The sequence below is a fragment of the Armigeres subalbatus genome, chromosome 3 (assembly GCF_024139115.2).
Source record: "Armigeres subalbatus isolate Guangzhou_Male chromosome 3, GZ_Asu_2, whole genome shotgun sequence".
Taxonomy (NCBI): Eukaryota; Metazoa; Arthropoda; class Insecta; order Diptera; family Culicidae; genus Armigeres; species Armigeres subalbatus.
Window position 1 is genome coordinate 17,563,315 of NC_085141.1, and position 24,693 is coordinate 17,588,007.

Genomic DNA, 24,693 nt, shown 5'->3' on the forward strand with positions numbered 1-24,693 from the left:
CGTTCACTTCAAGTGATGGAATAAAATGAGATAGTATGAAATCGTCTTATGACAAGTGAAGACACTTCACTGGAAGCTCTAAACAACCTTTGACTGACGTATTGTAGAGCTCCGCAATTGTCAATTTTGGGTGATGTTCCTCCAGTTTTCATAAACGTTTAGAGTTCCCAAGTCCGATTCCACCGCGTGCAGCAGCTGGCGTGTTCGTGGCCTTCAGCGAAGTCACTGGCCTCTATCCGGATCTCTGGTTTTGCTATTCTTTCTTCCGACATTCGCACTAAGTGACCGGCCCACTGGAGTTTTCCGTATTTTATACGCTTCACAATATTTTCTTCTTTATACACCTGATACAGCTCGTGATTCATGCGTCTTTTTCATCTTTTTCTAGTTTTCCATCGAGAATTGTACGTAGCACTTTTCGCTCGAAAACATCAAAAGCTTTCCTGTCCGCCTCTTTTTACATCCTTACGAATCAGAGCAAATTTCGTTTCCAATATTCGAGGAAGCCCCTATTCGCAGCAGCAATACGTCTTTTCACTTCACAGGAAACGTTATTGTCACATGTCACATGTCATGTGTTCAAAGATAAACAAATTCTTCAACAACTTCCCCATCAAGCACTACCTCAGCACTAACACCAATAGGTCTACCTTTATCTTTACCCGCAACCATGTACTCCGTATTAGTAGAGTCGATGATTTAGCCTATCTCCTAAGCCTCCACTCCTAAGCCTCCAGCCTCCAATCTATCTTCTAAGCCTCCACTACTGCCCTGCGATCGAATGTAGTCAATGTCCTCCGCAAAGATCAGGAGCATATGCGACCATGTGATGATAGTGTCATTCTTCTGCACACCAGATCTCCTAATCACCCCCTCGAGTGCAATATCTATACATAAAAATGAATTTCTGTCTGTCTGAACCTTATAGACTCCGAAACTACTGAACCGATCAGCGTGAAAATTTGTATGCAGAGGTTTTTGGGGCCGGGAAGGTTCCTAAAATGGTTCGAGACCCCTCCCTTTTTTGGAAAGGGGGCTCCCATACAAATGAAACAGAAATTTCTGCATAACTCGAGATCTAAGCAGAGAATAAATTAATTTTAGGCGAAACGAAGTTCATTGGGTCTGCTAGTTAACAATAAATTTGAAAGCGCATCACTATGCTTCAATTTCTCCACGGTCACAAACGCGGTTGATACGTCGTCTGGAACCCGAATACTTTATTTCGAGTCATCAAGCGTTGCACGTATCATCGTAATCAGCTTCGCCGGAGAACCATGTTCAGACATTATCTGCCACAGCTAATTTATTTTCATTAAATCGTACGCCGCTTTGAAATCAATAGACAAATGGAGAGTCTGCAAGTTGCATCCCGAAATTCATAAAGGATCATCTTCAGGCTAAACATCTCATCAGTCGTTGATCGGTCTTCACGGCCAGACAGGTAGATTTTGAAACTAGAACGAAGAAACTGATAGCCAGTTTCTTCATCTATTGAGGGAGCGCATCTAGTTACAGATTTTTTTGTCACACAGATTATCAGTGGATTCAGAATGCAAGTCATTGCAGAGAAGGGGGATGAAATGATGATGCAATCACTCGCCCACTGCAAGCCGAATATACCTCTGCACTTGCCACGAGTTCGTACGGAATTTATTGGAATTTCTGGGTCAAGGTTCGAGAGGCAGAGGTCCGTCTTGGTTAACGAACTGCCAATGTTATAGATAGAAAGCAACTGATGGAATTTCTAATTGGATGTAGGAAACGAGCTCTTTAGTTAATTTCCAATTCTAGCAGATACTGCTAGAATAGTCAAGTTGAAGGTATGAGAATAGAAATGGTATGGATGTCCATTACAAAAAGATACAAAGTAGGAGAATGGAACGGACCTTGGATTGAACTCACGACCTCCCGCGTATGAGGTAGAAGCAGTAGCCTTATGACTACCAAGCCCGCTTTCTTCTGCTTCTCTTTTTACTTTGTTACAACAAAATTGTTCACGATTACGCAACTGTTGAAAACAAAATGTAAAATGTAAACATTTCTTATAAGAAATGACGATTGCTTCGGTATTTCCGGTATTTCAGGAGGACCTCTTGGTGGCCACTCGGGATCAATGAATGACATTCGCAATCTCGCGCTTAGAATCATAAGGGCGTAACTGTTTTGATCGATTTATCTTCGACGAGTTCATGGTTCTAATGAAGGATGATTGCATCTTCTACCTGAAGTAACTATAAAATCGATGAAGAGAAATCGATCAATACAGTTATGCCCCTTCTAAGCGCGAGCAACGACTCTGCTTCTATACTGCTATTACAAACAATTTTCGAAAGTTTCTAAAACGAACTGCAATAATTGACCACTGCTCTGGATGTCCCTGCACTTCTGGAGCACCATTTGGGGGCCACCAGGTAGCCCTTGCATTAATTTTGCTCTCACAACAAATGACGAATTTCAAGAATTAACCACTGCTTCGGATGATTCGGATAACTTAGTGTCCACCTGGAATCAATTAATGGGCCTGGACATTACTTTACAACGGATTGTTTATAAAAAAAAACGTGCAAATTTCTAGAACAAACTTTCGTAGTATCAGGCCATCTAGAATCGAGGAGTAGTGCATGTATTGGTTTTGATGTAACAATGTTAAAACAAACAGTTTATGAAATGTCACATCTGTCTAGAAGAATTTCTAGAATCGATCACATCTCCGAGTGTCCGGAATCTTATGGTGGGTCTCCTGCTGGTCACCCGGCGTCAATGAGTGGTCCTTGCATTGATTTTGCACTCACATTGCTAGATAAATTGATTTAAAACAAAATGCGGCTCTGAGAATGCTTATGAACATTCCTGACTCCTCAGGGAACCTATTCCGGAATTGGCAATCCGGAGTGAACTTGTTTGATGAACCCAAATAGATCAGACATAAACGCTTGAGACAATTTCGAGAAGTTTGACACCCATATTGTTGGGGCTCCAATGAGAAATGTTTTTGGTCAACCCCGGCTCCCGGGGAACCTGTTCCAGAATGGCCACTCCGGAGTCAACTTGTCTGGTGAGCCTAGGATCATGAAGGACATACGCAAGAGTTAATTTCATGAAGTTTGATACCCATATTGTTGATGTTCCCTTGAACAATGTTCATGGCCACCTATGACCCCTCGAGGAACCTGTTCTGGAATGGCCAATCGAAAGTCTGCACTTCTGATGGACCCAAATCGATAAAAATCAATCTAGTGATGAAATTTCAAGAAGTTTGATACCCATATAGCTGATTAGCTACCGAAATCCACGATCAGTTTCATTTATGCAGTACATGTTCCTGGAAATCCGGATTTTACAGGAATCGAAATGACCGGATCGGTTCATCCTGATAACATCTTTATAGAAGAGAAAATTCTGAATCGAATAAGCCCAAAATTGTTGAAATCGGTTGTAAATTTCCAGAGATATAAGCATTTTAGTTTTGTGGGTACCCGGGTACCCTGCCGGCCTGTTAAGGGTGTTTTTTTTGCCGGCCACACAACGGTTAAACGAAACAGTGTAAATAAAAACTGTTGTTTTACACAATAATTCTCCAAATTAAAAATCTGTCAAATATCAATAAACCATTTTTACTTCTTCATTCAATTTGATTTTCCTTTCGACACAATTTTAAACTTTATTCAATCACATTTTATTGGTCGTGCCATATGTCGCCAGGAAACCAACAGCCCCTTTCACCGCAATGTGAATTGGCTCAAAACCAATCTATTTTGAATTGCAAACAATACTGCAACGCCAATCGTGGTGACCGTCATCCGACTCCAACCAGTCCGCACCCGCGGTTCCGATCCATTTGACCCCATTACGGATTCGAACCCATTGCAGTAATCGGATGCGTTGCACAGGATGCACTCTTCGACGGTGATGCCCGCGTTCCATCCGGTGCAGATGTTGGACTCCCGGTAGGTACAACCCTTGACCATGGCCGTCCTGTTACCGTTGGACAGTGTGACCTTGAAGCAGCTGTACATTCCATAGGTGGTCGACTGGGCAAATAGATTGGCCATCGGTAGCATCCGTTGGTAGAGGTTGTTTACCACCTTTTCGCTGCACTCCACCAGCTCCTCGGACGTTCCACACTTCGCCACCGCACATTGGTGACAGCGGAGTGCGTTCGCTGGAATAATTGAACAGTTGGGATTATTCGTGTCTAATTCTGTATTAATGAGTTATGCTGTACACAGTAGGTTAATGGGAAAATGTTTCTTATATCGTTACAGGCTTTCTCTCATGGGACGCGACGGACTGTCACGTCGACCTTGAGGAGGAACTCCATACCATCACTTTGCAAGCTCTCGAAGGTGAAGAAGGCAAGCACGGTAAGTTTATTACAATCTTAAGAAGTCTCACAAATGTAAAATTGTTTAAAATCCGATTGATCCAAAACGGTTAATACAAAAAAAACACCCAGCAAAAAGACATATTCGGAAATTAAGATTAAAAAAACAATAATAAACAAGCTGTTTATGAATTTAAAAAATATTCTTCCATGCAAAAAATGTTACGAGATGGAGGGTGGTGGACCAAAATCACTAAATTTAGGTTACGTAGTTTGTGAAAGAACCCTTAGACAATGGCCAGCATTAAAACAACAATAGCATAATGTTGGGTACCAAATTTCTTTTTCTATGATAAATATGTGTTCCTAAAACACCAAAACACGACATCAGGGTTTTTTCTTCCGTCTTTTGACCTTGATTCAATCTCAAGAACTTTCATCATTCAAAAGCAAATTTCATTCCCACGCACATGTTATCTGGTGAAATTGAACGTGACTTCCACTCGTTTTGATATGCAAATTTAAATACCGCAAACCATAGAGGTAGTCACGCAGCAGATCTTAAGGGAGAGTGTTACAGAACGGACCGTTAGAACTTTTCCACGATTTTCTGAACTCTGTGTCTGCGTTATAAGATGTACTAAAAATATATCAACAATGTATATTAGGGTGGTTCAAAAATTCGATTTTGCTCCACAGTGCTCATCTGATTCTTCACCATGTTCTGAGTGTCCTCTGAAAATTTGAGCTCATTTGGATTAAAACTGATTTAGCACAGCCGTTTCAAGTTTGCATGCAAATAAGTATGACGAAATTATTTTTTTCATTATACTGCTAATGACGCTTCCCCATTAAGCGCAGGTTAAAAGAAAACTTACAACGCTAGAAGGAATACTCAACAGCTTTCACCCAACGAAAACCGCTTGTTGATTAATCGCCTCAATAATTAGTAATCGATTTTAAGATAGGTTGCGAATCTTTGGTCATGATCATAAAACTTCTTTGAGGGCATCACTGAAATGTGCAGTGCAACATAGTAGCCTGAATTTGTGTGTGCTATCTTTCGCGCCACGAGCCACAATGTTGCCTGTTGATGAGTTAGGCAATTAGCTCCAGAAAACCACGGTATAGATTAAATTCGATTACTAATTATTGGAACGATTAATTGAGATGCAGTTTTCACTGAGTGAAAGCTGTTGAATATTCCTTTTAGCTATGTAGGTTTTCTTTTAACATGCGCTTAATGGGGGAACGTCATTAGCAGCACAATGAAAAAATAAATTTCCCCATACTAATTTGCATGCAAACTTGAAACGGCTTGTGCTAAATCAGTTTTAATCCAAATGAGCTCAAATTTTCAGAGGACACTCAGGACATGGTAAAGAATCAGATGAGCACTGTGGAGCAAAATAAATTTTTTGAACCACCCTAATGTATATTCACATATGACGTAACGTCTAAGGCGATACGCGAATTCATTTATGTAGCATAAAACTATTGCATGACACATTCAATGGACTTTTCGCCATTTCTTAATTACTCAATATGATGACTAATCATGTGAAGAAAAAAATCTATTTAGAAGGCTTCATCACCATGAGAAGCTACAACAACAGCACTCTCGAATCCAACAAAAAATGTTTGGAGAAATGGAGAGGCATGTGATTTGATCATTGTATCATTTTTCTAGAATTAAGATACTGAGATTCGTTTTACACGCTCCTCCCTTATTTCGATTACGTTTTTGTTAGCAACCGCTTCTATGTATGATTCCATATTTGGCTCAGCTGGATGAAACTTGAGTTTACTGGCAAAAACCCTTTTTAAGATTCCAACGAACCTGTTGGCCATAGCGGTATCGAAATAGAATTCTGCTCTCAAGTTGTAGATGCAAGTTTCCTTGTGAATAAGCGTGGGCTTTGTAATTAATTTATTTCAATGCGTTAGAGGAAAAGTTCTAAAATAATCCCTTTGGCGAACGCCTTCTATCACAACTCCACCATTCTCCGTCGAATGCTTGTTTGATTAATCACCGGATTATGTGTCGTGACACTTCAAAATGATTTGAAAAATTAGTTATATTAGTAATAGACCATAAAAAATCATTCGTTTCCAACAGAGCACAGAGACAGAGCCAGTGGTCAAATTTAAATGTGTATTACGAGAGAAAAAAACAACTTCAGTTGAATATTATGACGTTCTGATGATGGGTTCTTGTACGTTGAATTAAATTAAATCGACATAATTACATCTGGATCACAGAATAAGATGCTTCAGCTGCAGCTCGGCTCGCCCCTAAATAATTTCAGAGCCTGGATCATAATCGTTTTAAAGCTAAAATGAGTAACACTGGCGAGGCCCGGTCCGGTCCCACGTCATGTATATACCTGCCATGGTAATTGGTTTATTACCCCGAGGAATATTCATTAATTTTAAAAATTAGCGCCACTCAAGAGGGTAATTGTGCCGCCATTGAATCGTAACGAATGGATGTTTGCCGAGTACCTCATTCGCAATTTAATGGATAAGTAGGCGATGCCCAAAGGAATAGCTTTTTTAATTTTCAAGCAATCCGACTGCAAAAAACGAAACCCTGCACTGAGAAGTATTTCAGCCCGAATCCTAGCCGAAAAACAAAAACAAAATGTTTAGATATTATCATATTATTTTTCGTTTTTGTACTCTTAAAGAGTAGTACTAGGGGAATGGCGAAAAAGCGATTTTTGATAACTAAATCTGGAGATATGCACATTTTGATTTTTGATATATACCACAATGGTCATTTCGTTGCCATGTGGTACATGTGCAGTTCCATCCACTAAAATCAGGTTATTTAAAAGAAAGTTTGGCAATATGGGAGTTTCCGCAACAGATTCTTAAACTATTTTGAATTTTAAGAACCGTTTAAAATGATTTTATAAATGTACATGTACCACTTTTTACTGGCAACGATTTTTAGTTTCTGTTGCATTTTGTTCCTATTAATGGTGTGGTGGTCCATGAGCATTTTGTTCCAATAAACTTGAAATTTGTCAAGAAAATTTTCATTTTTCCCACTTCTACTATGTTGTACTACCATCATCACTTATAACATGTTAGTGCAGTTGCAGGGTTGTTCTAAATCATTCTCATACGATAATGATTCGAATTATCAATTGATAACTTCTCAGGTGTGAAAAGTAGGCGGGTTGTCGTTGGCGATAACTTTTCAAATTTTGGAATCAATTGATAATAAACACGAAATTATCATCTTAATGTAAACCTTACCAAAACCAATTTAATGGCAGCAGTGAAGTTCAATGTGATGTGTGGCTTTGTGTTTTGGTTTTATGTGTAGAAAAAAGTTCAAAAAGTAACGGTAAATGCTTTAAAACGAGGTGCAATTATCGAACGAAGCTCACTCGCTAACGAGTTTTTATCAATTGATTATTTGGATATGTTATCGCGTGAGAGTGGTGTTCATCCCCGATTATTTGAAAATTTGATTTTTCCCATCCCTGGCTGGTGTTGCAGAAAATTGTAATTTGAATTTATTATTCGAAATTTTGGGAACACGTGTCTCCTGTAAAATTTACTCAATATAATATGTACGACTTTCGCTAGCATCGGTATTATTGCTAGCTTTTTTCTTCCTTTTTTACAGTACAAAGTTTTACAAAATAAAACTTTTGATTAGGTTCCAAACCCGTCCAAGCTTAGCTTAGCTTGATTGACTGTACACATCGTAGTTGCTAGTCGTGATTGGCCGAGAAACAACTAATTTGCACAGCTTACCAAATGAATAGTTTTCCTGGAATTAGAAAACCATTCTCACTGTACATGATTTGGAGTTTCAATAATTCATGATCAATAACGATGTCGGCCACGTCCTCACAGTCAATTTAGGATTAGGGGAGGAAAATTAGTCCAACACTCATTGCTACAAGGGACCGAGGAATCCTCTGCATCTCCGTGAGTGCTACGGGAAAGGGATATTTGGTTAGATGATAAGGCAATCTATAGGAAGTCCCCTTGGTAAGCGACTATTTATTTATTTATTCCAAACGATTTATTTATTCCGAACGCGCTTGATTAGCTTTATTACCAATCGTACTATGCAGAACACAATATTACTGGAGATCGTGCGATCGTTCTGCTGTTCGTAACATGAAAAAACGCGCGCTGATTAACTTTATTACTGACCGCAATATGCAGAACACAATATTTCGAAAGACTGCGTTTCCAAATTTTCTTTAAAATGTCAACAAAGAACATGTCACGCATCCTTACGCAATCGTGATTTGTTTTTATTATATAATAGTGAAGTTGGCTATTAAAAAATTCAGACAAATTATATAAATCACAAAAATTATGTTTCGCTTTCAAAGAAGAGTGAGACTTTGATTAACACACCGATCCATAAAAAGCATACGCATTTTTCAGATGTGGAAGGTTATTAAGAAATAAAGCCGTTGATTGGCATTTTGTATTTGCTCTAATTGATATAACAAAACTTTATTCAGGGACTTCAACATTATCCGATGACTTATTTATATAGTCGAAGTTAACAAACAAAGTACATCTTTCCGGAAAATTTAGTAGAGTAAAGGGGGGCAAGTTTGCGCACCGAACTGTTACCTTTGAATAACATTTGATAGGAATGCTCTGAACGTTTGAGTTAGTTAAGTATGTACCCTATCTTATTGTCTTCGAAACTTCTAAGCACATTTCTTATGTATTCTATTTGATTTTGAGAATGCGACAGTTTTATGGAGAAAATAACATGCGCACGAGACAGGTTGGCTGATTTTCCAAAATTATTGTAATTTTCGTTCCCTGTTCACTAATGATAATAGGAAAATTTTCATGAGTCATTTGGTCAAGGTTTTTACAAAAATCTATGAGTTTTGTCAAAAAAAAAACAAATCGGCGTTAGTGTTATGACGTTGGACAACGTCTTACTCGAAGGTACTGGTGTTAAATTAGAATCTAAAATTAGGGATCGTCACGAAATCATGTAAGATTTTGAACATTAACCTTTTGTCTGTGCTCTGGGGTCAATATGACCCCAGGCCACTTTTGAGTGGCTGCCATTTTTTCAGTTTTCAACCGATTCTCCTAATTTTTGGTAGTTTGGTAAAACTCGGCGAGATCTGTCTCCCAGGTGCAAATTCGCTTGAAAAATCTTGAAAATATGTGCTACATTGTACTTTTTTCAACAAACTTACGTTGTCTGTGCTCTGGGGTCAAATTAACTCCAATTTAAAATTGCTATAACTTTTTTAATGTTTGGCCAATTTTGGATTTTTGGAGCTTATTCGAAAGATAATTTAATCATCTTTCAGGACTATAGGTGGGCGGGTATATCGCGGGAGGGGTCTCGTAAAAAAGGATACAAAAACAGTGATTTTTTATGCTTATTTTACTTATATCTGAAAATCCTACTCATTTTGAACTGCACCTTTTCAAAAAGGTTATGCAGGAAGACGTGTGCTTTGACATGAGGCATTGATTAGCTTAGAGCTTGGTCGCTAGGTGGCGGTATATTTGAATTCATTATTTTAGACTACTCAAGTAATTCCGATATATGGAATTTTCCTCATTGTAAATATTCTTATCGCACAAATATGAAATTTGCAAAGATGACGTCTTTAACAAAGTTCGTCTGGGTGGGAATGGACTGTCATATGACGGAATAAATAATTAGGAAATTTACAAGAAGGCGGCGCTAGTGTACTTGCAATATTCTTGCATACACCCGATTCTTTTTTTACACGGGGGATGCGTGCCGTGTGAAAAAAATCCGTGTAAAAATAATCCGTGTTATTTCGAGAAACCGTGTAAAAATAATCCGTGTTATTTAGAGAATCCGTGCAAAAAAAATCCGTGCTATTTCGAGAAACCGTGTAAAAAAAGCCGTGCAAAAAATATCCGTGTAAAAAAAGTAACCGGGTCTTTGTTAATATGGGGGATGCGTTCCGTGTAAAAATAAATCCGTGTAAAAAAAATCCGTGTTATTTCGAGAATCCGTGTAAAAAAAAATCCGTGCTATTTCGAGAAACCGTGCAAAAAAAAGCCGTCTTATTTCAAGAATCCGTGTAAAAAAGCCGTGTAAAAAAAATCCGTGTTAAAATAATCCGTGTAAAAAAAGAATCGGGTGGATTTGAAATATTGCTTTAGCTTGAGATCCCTCATACCTACACCCAAGTTGCATTCGGCAACATTGTTCAGGATGTCCAGGACTACAAAGCGGTGCTCAATATAATGAGCACTTCTTCCAAGATGCGGCGCTAGTGAGCTGTTATATTTGAGTATATTGTTCCATGTGATATCTGATGTATTTTGGTTTGTAGCATTTTTGGCAAACATGAATGTTGTGATAGAGTTCATCAAAAGTTTTCTTTGTATTCAACTTGATCCAGCGATGCTGCAAATAATAGAATGTGTTCACAGAATATGTTTTAGGTCATCCAAGAAAACCCTGGAATTAAGGCCTTTGGGTCTATATGCGTAACCAAAGATCAGCCAATTTGCCGCCTATTTGTAAAATTCCCAATTATTACTTCCGTCACAAGACAGTCCATTCCCACTAGACGACCTTTGATCAAAACGCCGTTTTAACAAATTTTAAATTTGTGCGATAAGAATATTTACAATGAGGAGAATTCTGTATATCGGAATATCTTGAGTAGTCTTAAATAATGAATTCAAATATACCACCACCTGGCGGCCAAGTTCTAAACTTATCAACGCCTCATGCCAAAGCACACGCAATAGTCAATCTTTGGATATGACCTGAAAGATGATTAAATTATCTTTCGAAGCAGCCCCAAAAATCCAAAATCGGTCAAACAATAAAAAAGTTATAGCAATTTCAATTTGAAGTCAATTTGACCCCATAGCACAGACAACGTAAGTTTTTTTTAGAAGGACAGAAGGTTAATGGAGCCTTCATCTATCGATGGATTATCGAGATTTACATATCAATCGACTCGGGAACTCTCCAGCAATTTGTCAATTTCATTGTAACTTTTTATTATTCACGATAAACTATTGAAAATTTCATTTCTTGTCCTACCCAGTAAAAATATCAAAACCAACCAATCCCGTTCATGCATTCCCAACACGGATATCATAATGTAAGCTACAGGTCTTGTGACCCACCGATTCATTTTCTCCGGGTATAAAAAGGCCCATGATTTGCGCTCGCGCGTCATTTCTGTTCGAGGATCCACGGCGATAGCAGCAAAAACGCTCGTCGGAGGGAGACGCGTTTAGCATTAGCATTAGCATTGAGCAATTCGCACAATTTCGTAGGTGGTACAAGCCAAGAATATTGTATGAGAGTAGCAGCACTTTCATCCGTTACCACAGATATTGATTTGGGACTAATCACTATCTCTTAGATGGAAGCAATGCACTGTCCAATAGTCGAGATCTGTCCTGGCCACGTCCTTGCGAATGCTAAGGAAGGGGAAGGATGGTTAGTTGGACACCTACTTAAGAAAGATGCAGAGAACTCTTCGACCTCTCATAGGTGCCACGGGAGGTTTTGGGATTGTGTGGAAGGTTATAACAGTAGGAATCTTTTTGGTAGAACGTAAAACACTGAAAGAATCAAGATAGAAATACAAAGTAGGAAAGGGACGAGCCTGGAATTGAACCTACGACCTCCTGCTTACAAGGCAGAAGCGGTAGCCACTAGACCACCTCGCTATCATGAATGGATTCTATCGCGTTTCTGCGAAAAATCATCGAGTGGTTGACGTTGGCGTCAGTAGCAATGAAGTGAAATTTTCTCTAGATTCTTTGTTTTCTTCAAAATCATCATTTTGCATAAATGAATGTTAAGTCAAGAGAAATATTTTTCAAAGTGCACTTCATAATTGCTTGGCGAAAGCAAAAATTTTGAGTCGGAAGCAACGCAAGCACTAGTTTCCAGTCAGCTGCACTGCTAAGGAACTTTCTTCAAATAGAGACGTTCCTTGGTGCAATACCAATCATCAAAAGATGCGAAATAAAACCCGGAAACTCGTAAACCGGGCTAAACGCACACAACAGTGGGATCAATACAGATACAATACATAGATCTAAAAGGATAAACTGGAGGTACACTTGTGAAAACATTGAAAGTACTCCAGTTGCTGCTAGGGTGCAGAAAGTCCTTGCTAAAGATCACACAAATGATCTTGGTACTAAGTATTAAAAAAGATGACGAGTCAGGAGGGGAAATCTTCAGTAACAGCGCTTCACAAGCTAGTTACAAAGTTGGAAAGATCTTTTGAAGCAAAAGAAATCTCACTTGCAGCGTTCCTTGACATAGAAAGAGCATTCGATAACACATCTCACAGTTCAATGAAAAATGCTATGTTGAAACGAGGTTTCGATGTATGCATTGTTGATTGGATTGGCGAGATGTTATCAAAAAGAGAAATATCAGCCAACCTTGGACGCTCATCAATTAGTGTAAGAGTGTCCCCAAGGAGGCGTGCTATCACCTCTATTGTGGTCTTTAATCGTTGATAATCTGTTCAAACAACAGCTCGTGGATTCGAAATAGTTGGCTTCGCGGATGATATAGTTATATTGGTGAGAGGAAAATATGACTGTGTTATTTCTAACCAAATGCAAATTGCCCTAAATTTCATCACACTATGGTGTGAAAAAGAAGGATTAAACATAAATCCTTCAAAGGCCATATTGGTGGCGTTTACAAGGAGAAGAAATTATTCTTTTCCTACCTTAAAATTGAAAGGAGCAGAGAACTTTCAAACTCAGTCAATCATTTTGGAGTTAGACTTGACAGTAGGCTGAATTGGAACTTACATCTTGAGGCAGCATTGAGTAAGACTATAAATGGATTTATACGGCGATTGTCTAACCCAGAATTTCATATGCCGCATTAATATGGTGGCCAAAAACAAAAGAAAGGGTGGTTCAGAAAAAGTTGGAAAAACTTCAAAGATTTGCTACTCTTTCAATAACTGGTGCAATGAGAAGCACGCCGAATAAAGCGCTAGACGCTAGAAACGAGAAGAGTGCTTTGAAGATCAAAAGAGATTCAAACCTCTTCGAAGGTGACCTAAAAGGACATCTTAGTATTCTAAACAAAATAAATATCAACTCACTTATCACAAACAATGATGACTGGATGAGGAGAAGACACAATTTTTATCGTTGTTTTGATGTTATTAATCTTGAGCGAAGTACATAGGCAAACGGTGGACCAAATCTTCGCTCAGGATCAATTGTTTTTTACACCGATGGTTCAAAGCTGAACAATCAAGTTGGAGCAGGCGTGACTGGCCCAGGGATAAACATTTCGATTCTTATGGGCAAATGGCCAACTGTTTTCCAAGCTGAAGTTCAGGCTATTCTTGAATGCTCTAAATTATGCTTACGCAGAAATTATAGGCATTCAAATATTTGAATAATGTCTGACAGTCAAGCAGCATTGAATGCTTTGAAATCAGCAATATGTAGATCTAAACTCGTTTGGGAATGTGTTCAGTCACTCCAAACCTTGGGTAGTCGTAACAAAGTGAACCTGTATTGGGTTCCTGATCATTGTGGCATTGAAGGCAATGAACCAGCTGACATGCTGGTCAGACTTGGTTCATCTCGACAATTCATAGGTTCCGAACCATTTTGTGGTGTATCTGCATGTTCTCTTCGAATGGTACTCAAATCTTGGGAACATTCTAAAATGAAGGATATCTGGAAAAACACCTTGATTGCGAGGCAGTCAAAACGTTTCATCACACCAAACGTATTTATCACTCGTAAAATTTTAGATCTTTCAAAAAAAGATCTTAACACATACACAAGCCATATAACAGGCCATTCCGATATCACTTGAAGCTGTCAGGAAAACTTCATGATGATGTATGTCGTTTCTGCGGCATACATGTAGAAGACTCGGAACATCTGTTATGCCATTGTCCGGCAACTTTTAGAAAGAAATTACAGTTCTTCAACAAGAGGCTGATAGAACCCTCAAAAGATTGGGGAACAAGTCCCAATATGGTAGTACGATTCATCAGAACCATAATACCGCATTGGGATAACGCTGGTAGTCAAGGTAATGCAATTGCTCTAAATAGTAATGATGCGTCAACTTGACAAAGCTAGATCAAATGGGGCTTATATCACAATAGATCTAACAAATGGTCGTAGTGATTAAAATACCCAACAAGGAAAAAAAAGCGCTAGTTCTTGGGAGGCGTTGCAAATTGCTGTCCATCACATTTAGGAATGGGCGATACCGATACGATATATCGGGAATCCATGTTTTGCCTTTCTCGTATACTAAGTATACGGTAAAGGCTATATGATCGCTCCAAAAACAAACTTTTTATAGAAGGCCCGGAGACCCATAGTGTTATATACCAATCGACTCAGTTCGACGAATTGAGGTGATGTCTGTGTGTGTGTGTGTGTGTGTGTGTGTATGTGTGTGTGTGTGTGTGCGCAAAACTACTCAAAAAAATGTCACTCATTTTTTGGGCACTTACCCTCAACCGATTTGCTCGCAACAAGTTGCATTCGACGCAGAATCCTGTCCCATTGTTTCCTATTTGAAATTGGCCAGATCGGACTATGGGATCAAAAGTTATGGCCAAAATACAAATTCATACAAAAAAATCGCGTAAAAATGTCACTCATTTTTCGGGCATATATCCTCAACCGATGTGCTCGCAACAAGTTGCATTCGACGCAGAATCCTGTCCCATTGTTTCCTATTTGAAATTGGCCAGATCGGACTATGGGATCAAAAGTTATGGCCAAAATACAAATTCATACGAAAAAAATCGCGTAAAAAATGTCACTCATTTTTCGGACACTTATCTTCAACCGATTTGCTCGCAACAAATTGCATTCGACGCAGAATCCTGTCCCATTGTTTCCTATTTGAAAGTGGCCAGATCGGACTATGGGATCAAAAGTTATGGCCAAAATACAAATTCATACGAAAAAATCGCGTAAAAAATGTCACTCATTTTTAGGGCACATATCCTCAACCGATGTGCTCGCAACAAATTGCATTCGACGCAGAATCCTGTCCCATTGTTTCCTATTTGAAAGTGGCCAGATCGGACTATGGGATCAGAAGTTATGACCAAAATACAAAATCATACAATAAATCGCGTAAAAAATGTCACTCATTTTTCGGGCACTAACCCTCAACCGATTTGCTCGCAACAAATTGCATTTGACGCAGAATCCTGTCCCATTGTTTCCTATTTGAAATTGGCCAGATCGTACTATGGGATCAAAAGTTATGGCCAAAATACAAATTCATACGAAAAATCGCGTAAAAAATGTCACTCATTTTTCGGGCACATATCCTCAACCGATTTGCTCGCAATAAGTTGCATTCGACGCAGAATCCTGTCCCATTGTTTCCTATTTGAATTTGGCCAGATCGGACTATGGATCGAAAGTTATGGCCAAAATACAAATTCATACAAAAAATCGCGTAAAAAATGTCACTCATTTTTCGGGCACATATCCTTAACCGATTTGCTCACAACAAGTTGCATTCGACGCAGAATGTCTCATATTTTCTTATTGGAAATTGGCCAGATCGGACTATGGGCTTAGATGTTATGGTCAAATTACTATTTATTGTGAAAAAGAGTTCGAAAAAGTCTATAGCTATAGCTCACTTTTTTAGCACTTAAGGCTCCGTCAGACGTTGCAAGCAAATCACTCGTGCGAGCGAATGATTTCTGAGAGCACTCGCAATTGCAGTCACACGTAGCAATTTTTTACTGTAAGAAAATGACAGATTTACTCTCATGCAAATATAAACAAAAACGAAAAACTTGTTTCAAAATCTAATTTCATTCCTATTTTTGCAATGCAACACTGCCACCTAAAAACGTTTTCAATTTTGAGAGCGAAAAATTTGCTAGTGCTGCACTAGCAAGCGCAATTTTGTTTCTGCGAGTTGAAAATTTTTAACGCTTAGCAGTCACACATTGCAAGCGACCCGGATAAAAAATATCATTGGAAAACCATAAATTTTGCTGCTACAGCACCATTTGGAACATAATAATTACCATTGATTGTAATGGAAATTTTACAATAAAATTGCATTAGAATTTATGGTTTTGCACGATAAAATCTATGGTAAATGGGACTTTTCCATTAAAAAATAGGGGTTGTTATGTATCTTTACAATAAAAATTTCGAAATTTTTTCATACAAAATTTAAAGCAAAACAATTGATTTTACGGTTCATCAATGGGATGATTTCTACGGATTTTTATGGCCGAAACAATAGAAAACAATGTGATTTAAATGTTATTCATTACTTTTTTTTATTCTCTTACCATAGAAGTACAACAGGTTTTAGATTAAAATTCACTTCAGTATTACAATAAAAATACAATACAATTTAGTGTTTACAATTTATTTTACTAACAGAGGAAAAAATCACATATCTTGTGAAATGCAAAAAAAAATGATTCACTTTGCAATACATCATTGCACTTTGTGATATTGAATAGATATCACAAAAGGGCGATGATATTTTTTAATGGTTAAAATCATTTTTTGCATCTCACAAGAAATGTAAATTTTCCCTGTTAATAAAATAAATTGTAAAACAACAAAGTGTTGTAAAATTTATATAATTTAAAATTACTCAGTCCAAAGTGGCAGGGTCCAAAATATGTACGATTTCTAGCCACGATTCGTTTCCGTATTTCTTGTACTCATGCTGCCGGTGTTGAAATGATCCCACCAATAAGCGATGTAACCGTGGAAGCGGTACCAAATAGGGCGCTGGAATCGAGGAGAAAAATATAATGAAAACATATGAAAATGTGGAAAGCAAATCTAAAGTAATAGTAATGTATTAATGAATCCACCCACGTTGATAATGCTTACAGCGGCATATTAGGAGTTAACTCTCTGAAATCTGTATAGTGAAAGGCAGTAAGGTTAATTTATTGAAGTTTAGCACCTTTATCGAAAAAATATTTAGTAGACGTAGTAACGAACCTCTTCCTACATAGCTGGTTCCAAATAGTGTTTCGTGAAAAGTTCGAATTTCTAAGAAAACTCGCGCTAGATACCTTTCGCCATACAAAATTCTGGCAGTTGCTGCTGTTTGTGCATATACGTTAGCACCTGATTGCTGACAGCGGCGGATAGGAAACCAGCCACTGTGTTTCATTAAGTAACGACAAAATAAAAAAATGTTTATATGGATATTTTACCATGAATGTGGCTGTGGCTAACGATTCGGGGTCGGCACCAAAAATTAGCGATACTTCAAAGTCAGCAGCCGTATATGTTGCGCCCACAATGGAACCACCGAACGCAGGTGGGCTGGTGCCACCAAATACCGGTGCCGGACTGGTTCCCTCACGTGAAATTTACAGGCATTCTTCACGCTCTTGGTCGGAACCTGTCGGAACTACATCCAGTTCGCTATAATTCGACTCTCTGCGTTGTTGTTTCCAAACAGAGCTGAAAATAGATTAAGTTGTTAACAAAAACGTTTCCACCTGCTTCGGTGGTGAAAATTAAAAACCCTTCGGGAGGGATTTTAAAGATCCCCCGCATCAAAATCATCCGGTACATATTATATATGATGATAACACTCAATACTCACCATTATTACGGATAAGGCGGCCAATGATCCGGCGCTGGCCCACTACCAGAATCCGCAGTAAAATAGACACTTTATGCACCATGTCACTTTTTTCGTTTTTTTTTACAAAACATAAACAAACCGTACACGCTCAAATAAATTCACTCTTTCTCCGAGTAAAATGAAAGCAAAAGTTTTAGTTATTTTTTATTTGAAAATATACGAATTATTCATAACATATGAACATTTCAGGCCCACAATAGAAAAAAATATTGGGAAAAATTGGAATAACTTTTTGTTTCATTTAATAATGAAAGCTATTGTTATTTTATTGTTGTCCATTGTTTTTTCATTAATATAATGAATCAATGAAATATTTTTAAATTATGCTATGTTTTCCTTTATGAATGATTTTTTGATCTCCCAGATAGAATACGTTTATAATTTGTTTAGTTTTTGGATACCCAATACAAAACAAAAGTGAACAATAGAAATATAATAGGATGTATCGATAACATTTAAATTTACTGTGCTTGTAAAGTAAGTACAAAAAAGATTTTTTCAACCGTGTGAAATCTACAATAAACGTACAATAGATTGTATTATTTATTATATAATCTATTGTATTTCAATGGATTATGCCATACAAGGTACTGTAAATTTTTATCCGGGGAGCGTTTGCTTACGACTTGTCATTTGTTTGCATGCAATCACTTTCAGTGTAGTCAGACAGGAAAATTTTTGACAGTTGTCGCTTTCTGCGAGCAAAATGCTCGTTGCGAGTGATTTGCTTGCAACGTCTGACGGCACCTTTAGACTTCATCTATAGAGATGAGTGACGTTTAGCGCTCGCACACTAATGTGCAATTCGTCATGTGTAAAAACATGTTTGTTTTCCTTCTGCTCATAACCTAAAAAATGATCGGGTCATCACAATGATTTCAAAAGAGTAAAAAAATATATGGAAATATACTCATTTTTACCCAATCTTTGCTGAGTTGCAACATCTAGGAGTGTTTGTTTTCCTTTTATCGCCACTCACACATTCGGACGTGAGAATCTCAATTGACGCTCGCAACAGATTGTATTCGATGCAGAATCTTGTCCCATTGTTTTCTATTGAAAATTGGCTAGATCGGACTATGGGATCGGAAATTATGGCTGAAACACCATTTTTGCCTTTTTATACGAAAAGGCTGTATGTTCGCTCCAAAACCAAACTTTTACAGAAGGCCTGGAGACTCATAGTGTTATATACGTATAAGCTCGACGAACTGCGATGATGTCTCTGTGTGTGTGTGTGCGCGCACCAAAAGTGCGAAAAGTTTAGCTCACTTTTTTGGAACTTATCCTCAACCGATTTAATTCCAACTATAGATAGTAGAATATATAGATGAGCGAAAGCATGGCTGAGTCGATTTTTCTGCCCGTGCACACGCACATATGACGTCACAGCCCTTAACGTTTCCATTGAAATCGTGACGTCATGCTCGTTTGGAGACACGTTTGACAGTTCGTTTGGAGAAAGAGGATTTATCTTCACTCATCTATATATTCCACTATCTATAATTCCAACAAGTTTCATTCGACTCGGAATCCTGTCGTATTGTTTTCTATTGAAAATTTGGACCATGGGCACAGAAATTATGGCCAAAATATACTATGTGTTATAAAAAGCGAGTAAAAAGTCTAGCTGACTTTCAATGGACTTACCCTCAACCGATTTACTCACAACAAATTGCATTAGACGCGGAATTCTGTTCTATTATTTTTTATTGAAAGTTGGCCAGATTGGAGAAATTATGGGCAAAATACTTTTTGCCTTTCTTGTGCAACAAAGTTGTACCGAAAGGCTATAATTTCTTTCCGAAAACGAACTATCGGATGCTTCCACACTGATACACTTCCCACCCTCTTCATACGGGAGTTTGGCAGAAAGACGGTCATGAGATTTATATCATAACAAATATTGCCCTCCGCTCGCTTGATGGGAATGACATTTTCGTTTTCTTTTTGTGTAGTCGGAGCTTCAGTTCAATTTACATCCAAAAGTGATATCCTTAAAATATATGACTGGGTAAAATAAAACAGGGGTATGTACGTCAAAAAGATTGGAAAAGGAAACAAAATGTCGAAATTCTTATTAGCATATTGTAGATCAAGCTGAAAACCGAACCGAGGTTTCGCGACAATCGCATTTTCTCGCATTTCCAGATGTTGCAACTGCATCGCGAGTAGTGCGCAACTGTGCCATAGTCGGGCACCACTCGCAATGCAGTCGCGACATCCGGGAATGGGACAAAATATGATTTTCGGTTTTCAACTGGATCTACAATATCTTTGCCATAAATAATCTGATTTTCATAGAACGGACAAAGAAATTTGTCTTTTTTACTCCTAGCTACTAGCTCATCTATTTTCAAGCACACACATTTTACGAAGGTCGAGAAAGGCACCATCACCGCTAGGTGGATTAATCTGGGTTTTTTCTCCGATTTATCGATATTTTGTATCGAATTTTTATATTCGATATTTGACCGTATCGATTTTGTGTAGCCAATATCGGATTACAATGTATTTAATTTACAAGACATTATCCGTAATACAAAAAATCGGAAATCGGAAAATATAGCAAACATTAGATACAATCCGTTAAAAACAGCGAAACTTTGATATGTGATTCGATGATCTGAAATAGAAAACCTATAGCTTCCTTTTTTTTTGCTCGTGCTTTAAATTTTTCGGACGATATTTTTCGGCATCAATATTTCGACAATAAAAACATCGATCCGACAGTATCGATATTTTTCCGAAAAACGCCCATTCCTAATCGCGTTTCAGTAACAAATCATCCAGTGGTTGATGTTGGGTAATAGTCAGAGGAAATTTTCTCTCAAGGTTAAGATTTTAGTTTTGTTGCTGTTAGTGATTGGAAAAACACATTATTGAAAATGAATCAAGGAACAGGAACAAGTTGTCTTCGAAGCCAACATTTTATACAATAGAAAGTTGATTTTTCTTCAAAATGAAAACCGCAATAACCTGATGTCCAGACATATTAAAATTCAAATTATAAAACAATACATTTTACATAATCCTACGTCCAATTGGCAGTCCTGTCTCGGATACAACCTTCTACTTTTGCAGTACGAGATGCACGTTTATCCAACAGGGATTGTCGATTCTGATAAATACTACGAGTGCTGAAAATGCCGGGGTTTGCAACGAGTTGCTAACACTACTTTTTGCAATGACGAAAAATGGAATTTAATATGACAAATCTGGACCAAAATTGTTCTATCTGATTTCTTTCACATGATCATTCTTGCTAAAAACAAAAAAAACATTTCAATCAAAGTTAATTGCCTATTTCCGGGGATTAAACCACCCGACTTGGACGTTAATTTACAATGTTATGGAAACTCATATGTGAATATGTACGTTATGTGGAAGATATTGATTTGAAAAATGTATTGGAGGTAACCACTTTCCCTTCGATGGGACTCGAACCCATGACCCTACAGTACGCTAGACTGGTGCTTTAACCAACTAAGCTACGAAGGACCTCCGTCGGCCTTCGCAACCTAGCGGCTACTGAACGAGCTCGAGATTCCCAAATTGGACGCATAGTCAAATCACTCGCAATCCATTTCTCAAGCCAATACTTCCACATGTGTATTGTACACGTCCACATTAGAGGAGCGTGAGTATTTAGAATGTCTGGCGGCTATACACATTCTTCATCAGCAACGGTACTGATCAAGTGAGGTTGTGTAAGCATTTGCCAGTCGGTCGTCAAGCTCAGACCCGACCGCATTGCGTAGGCAAGAGCACGCAACTCAGGTTCAGTTCAATCAAAGTTAATTGCCTATTTCCGGGGATTAAACCACCCGACTTGGACGTTAATTTACAATGTTATGGAAACTCATATGTGAATATGTACGTTATGTGGAAGATATTGATTTGGACGTGGATTGTGGACGTGGACGTGTACAATACACATGTGGAAGTATTGGCTTGAGAAATGGATTGCGAGTGATTTGACTATGCGTCCAATTTGGGAATCTCGAGCTCGTTCAGTAGCCGCTAGGTTGCGAAGGCCGACGGAGGTCATTCGTAGCTTAGTTGGTTAAAGCACCAGTCTAGCGTACTGTAGGGTCATGGGTTCGAGTCCCATCGAAGGGAAAGTGGTTACCTCCAATACATTTTTCAAATCAATATCTTCCACATAACGTACATATTCACATATGAGTTTCCATAACAAAAAACAACATGTTGCTGCAGACAACAAACAGATTCTATGTTATCACAGACAAACAGACGTAACAGCTTGAACAATTTTCTGAAAAATCCATCGCCCAACTCCTCTACCTCCATCTTGCGAGCATGTTACACGAAACAATATTTCGTATAACATTGTCACCAGAAGGCGCTGGAGTGAAATGTCAAACTCGAAGGATTACGACGCTAGCGCCTCTAGTTGTGAAACGCGCAACCAATCAAATTCAAATTGATCGTTTAAGTCATGGGTCGATGGTATTTTTTCTAGTGTTACGTCTGTTTGTCTGTGATGTTATCATGCCAGATTGGGTAGCTCGACCAGCAATGGAGCGATAGATGAACCTGCTTTTGGAGAATTTTGATGTTAAGTACAACAAACTATGTCATTGATTACGCAAAGCAGAGAATACAATATTTATATATGCGAATTGGATTCAACAGAGAACCGGATAGGGGCCGGCGACTTCGTGGAAGGCCACGAACACGCTGGCTGCACGCGGTGGAATCGGACCTGGGCACCCTGAACGTTCGGGGAAACTGGAGGAACATCGCCCAAGACCGACGATTCTGGAGCTCTACAATATGCCAGGCATAGGTGTATCGACGCTGTAGCCAACCAGGTCCAGGTCAGGTTACAAGCGAATTGAGCAAAATGTGATCATGTAACTATTGTTCTAAAATGATTTTTTTGCAATTCCTGATCATAATACCTGGATTACAGTTCACATCTGAATGATAAAACGGCCTACTCTTCCATAACAATGAAATGGGTGCTTTAATGGTCATTATGCAACCCAAATGGGTTGCATAAAATCCATTATAGCGCTCATTTGGGTGCTATAATGGAAAACAAGCATTGGAACATTCTGATAATGACCACATTTTGCTCAATTAGCTTGGGTGAGTGTTCAAATTGTGTATTCTCTGTGTCGCGTAATAAATGAAAAAGTTTAATGGACATGACATCAAAATTTCCCAAAGACGGTATATCTATCGCTTTGAGGTTTGTCGAGCATGCAATATGTCACGATAACATGGAATCTGTTTGTTTTCTGCAGCAACATGATTTTTTGGCAAGAATTATCATGTGACGTAAATCAGACTGTACCATCTTGATCCAGATTTATCATAGTAAAGACCATTTTTCGTCATTGCAAAAAATAGCGTGTGCAACTTTTTGCAAAACTCGATTTTTTCAGCACTCGGCAAGCCTCGTTGGATAAACGTACAACTCGTACTGAAAAAATCATGTTTTGAATTGCATAATGGTCATTGAAGCCGTTTTATCACTCAAGTGCAAACTGTAAAACCAGGTAGGGGAACTGTTCCGTTTTTCATCTCACTGAAGATATATTCATCTCATCGCAAAACAAAGAACTACAGCACCAATCTCGTCACTTCTTTTTACTAACATGCGTGCCCAAATGATAAACAAATCCAATTCCTTTTCATAGCTTTATTTTTTCACGAGATGAACATGGGAGCTATGGGATGAGATGCCGAACAGTTTCGGAATTACAAAAAAAAATATTTTGATTTTTCTAGTCCATATAAGTGTAGTCAACATCACACAATTTGTTTACATAAGTAGTGAAAAAGGAATTCTATAGATTGACTAATTTCTTTTGACGGGTTTGTTTCACTATTTTTGATAATCTCACATTTACTCTATGCTCAAATAAAACACATCATAATGAAAAATTGCATAACCATAAGCTCAATACATGCCTTTCACGAATTTGATCACTTACCTAAATCGCGCCATCCCAGAAGCATAAATATCAGCACAACTGTTACATGGAGTTTCTCCATGCTGTTAGCTTTCCCACATTTTCTGTACAACAACGAATAAACAAAAACCCCGCGGAACAAAGAACAAATTTCTTTAAAATAGTTTTAAACTACCAACAGCACTTTTTCCCGAATCGACTGCCTTACGAATATCAACGTCAACGAGAGCGCTCGTCCATGCCACTGGCACTGCTAGAACTCAAAAGAAAGGCTATGTTGTCTAGCATTCGATTCGAAAATAAGTGTAGCAAAAATGCTACTCTACAAGAACGAACGATTCGAAAGTTCACTACTGGAGTCCGATTCGGCACGTCCATGGTGATTTTACGACAACTTGATAACCCTAGCCCGGGCGAGCGTGTAATCAACTTATTGTTCATTTGCCGGAAGACTTTGCAATGAGATTGGAAGCAGTTTGCAATGCGGTGGCACTCACCTACAGCTGCGGTTGTTCCCATCGCAGTTGACGGCTGATTTTAATGAGCATTTTATTGTTTCCGATGCAACCTGGGTAACCCTTGCTGCAGACGCGGATTCGTGGGTAACTCAGTCGAATGTTATAAGATTTTCTATTTTGTGAATTACGATTGAACAATTTATTTTCATTATTTATTGAAATATACGAATACTAGAAGACATTAGTTCCTTGTCTCTGAATAAAAATATGGCTAAGACTTATGCAATGTTTACTATTTTTCTCAACTCAGTT

At 38.3% G+C, this 24,693-nt stretch overlaps 2 protein-coding genes and 1 long non-coding RNA gene across 3 annotated transcripts in view; 1 reads left to right on the forward strand and 2 right to left on the reverse strand.

Moving 5' to 3' along the window:
• LOC134225299 (microtubule-associated protein futsch) overlaps nt 1-24,693 on the forward strand; it is a 334,589-nt gene that overhangs the window by 146,142 nt on the left and 163,754 nt on the right. The window contains exon 2 of the mRNA XM_062705255.1: nt 4,269-4,367. Coding sequence (XP_062561239.1) covers nt 4,269-4,367 — 99 coding nt within the window. The remainder of the gene's footprint in view (nt 1-4,268; nt 4,368-24,693) is intronic.
• Nucleotides 3,602-24,228, reverse strand: LOC134225304 (uncharacterized). The gene is made up of 2 exons (XM_062705259.1): nt 23,945-24,228; nt 3,602-4,165 (listed from the first exon to the last, which is right to left on the reverse strand). The coding sequence occupies exons 1-2, from the start codon at nt 24,003-24,005 to the stop codon at nt 3,723-3,725; spliced, it is 504 nt and encodes a 167-aa protein (XP_062561243.1). The 5' UTR covers nt 24,006-24,228; the 3' UTR covers nt 3,602-3,722.
• LOC134227907 (uncharacterized) lies at nt 16,884-18,031 on the reverse strand. The gene is made up of 3 exons (XR_009983787.1): nt 17,934-18,031; nt 17,536-17,788; nt 16,884-17,098 (listed from the first exon to the last, which is right to left on the reverse strand). It is a non-coding gene; the product is annotated as an uncharacterized LOC134227907 (long non-coding RNA).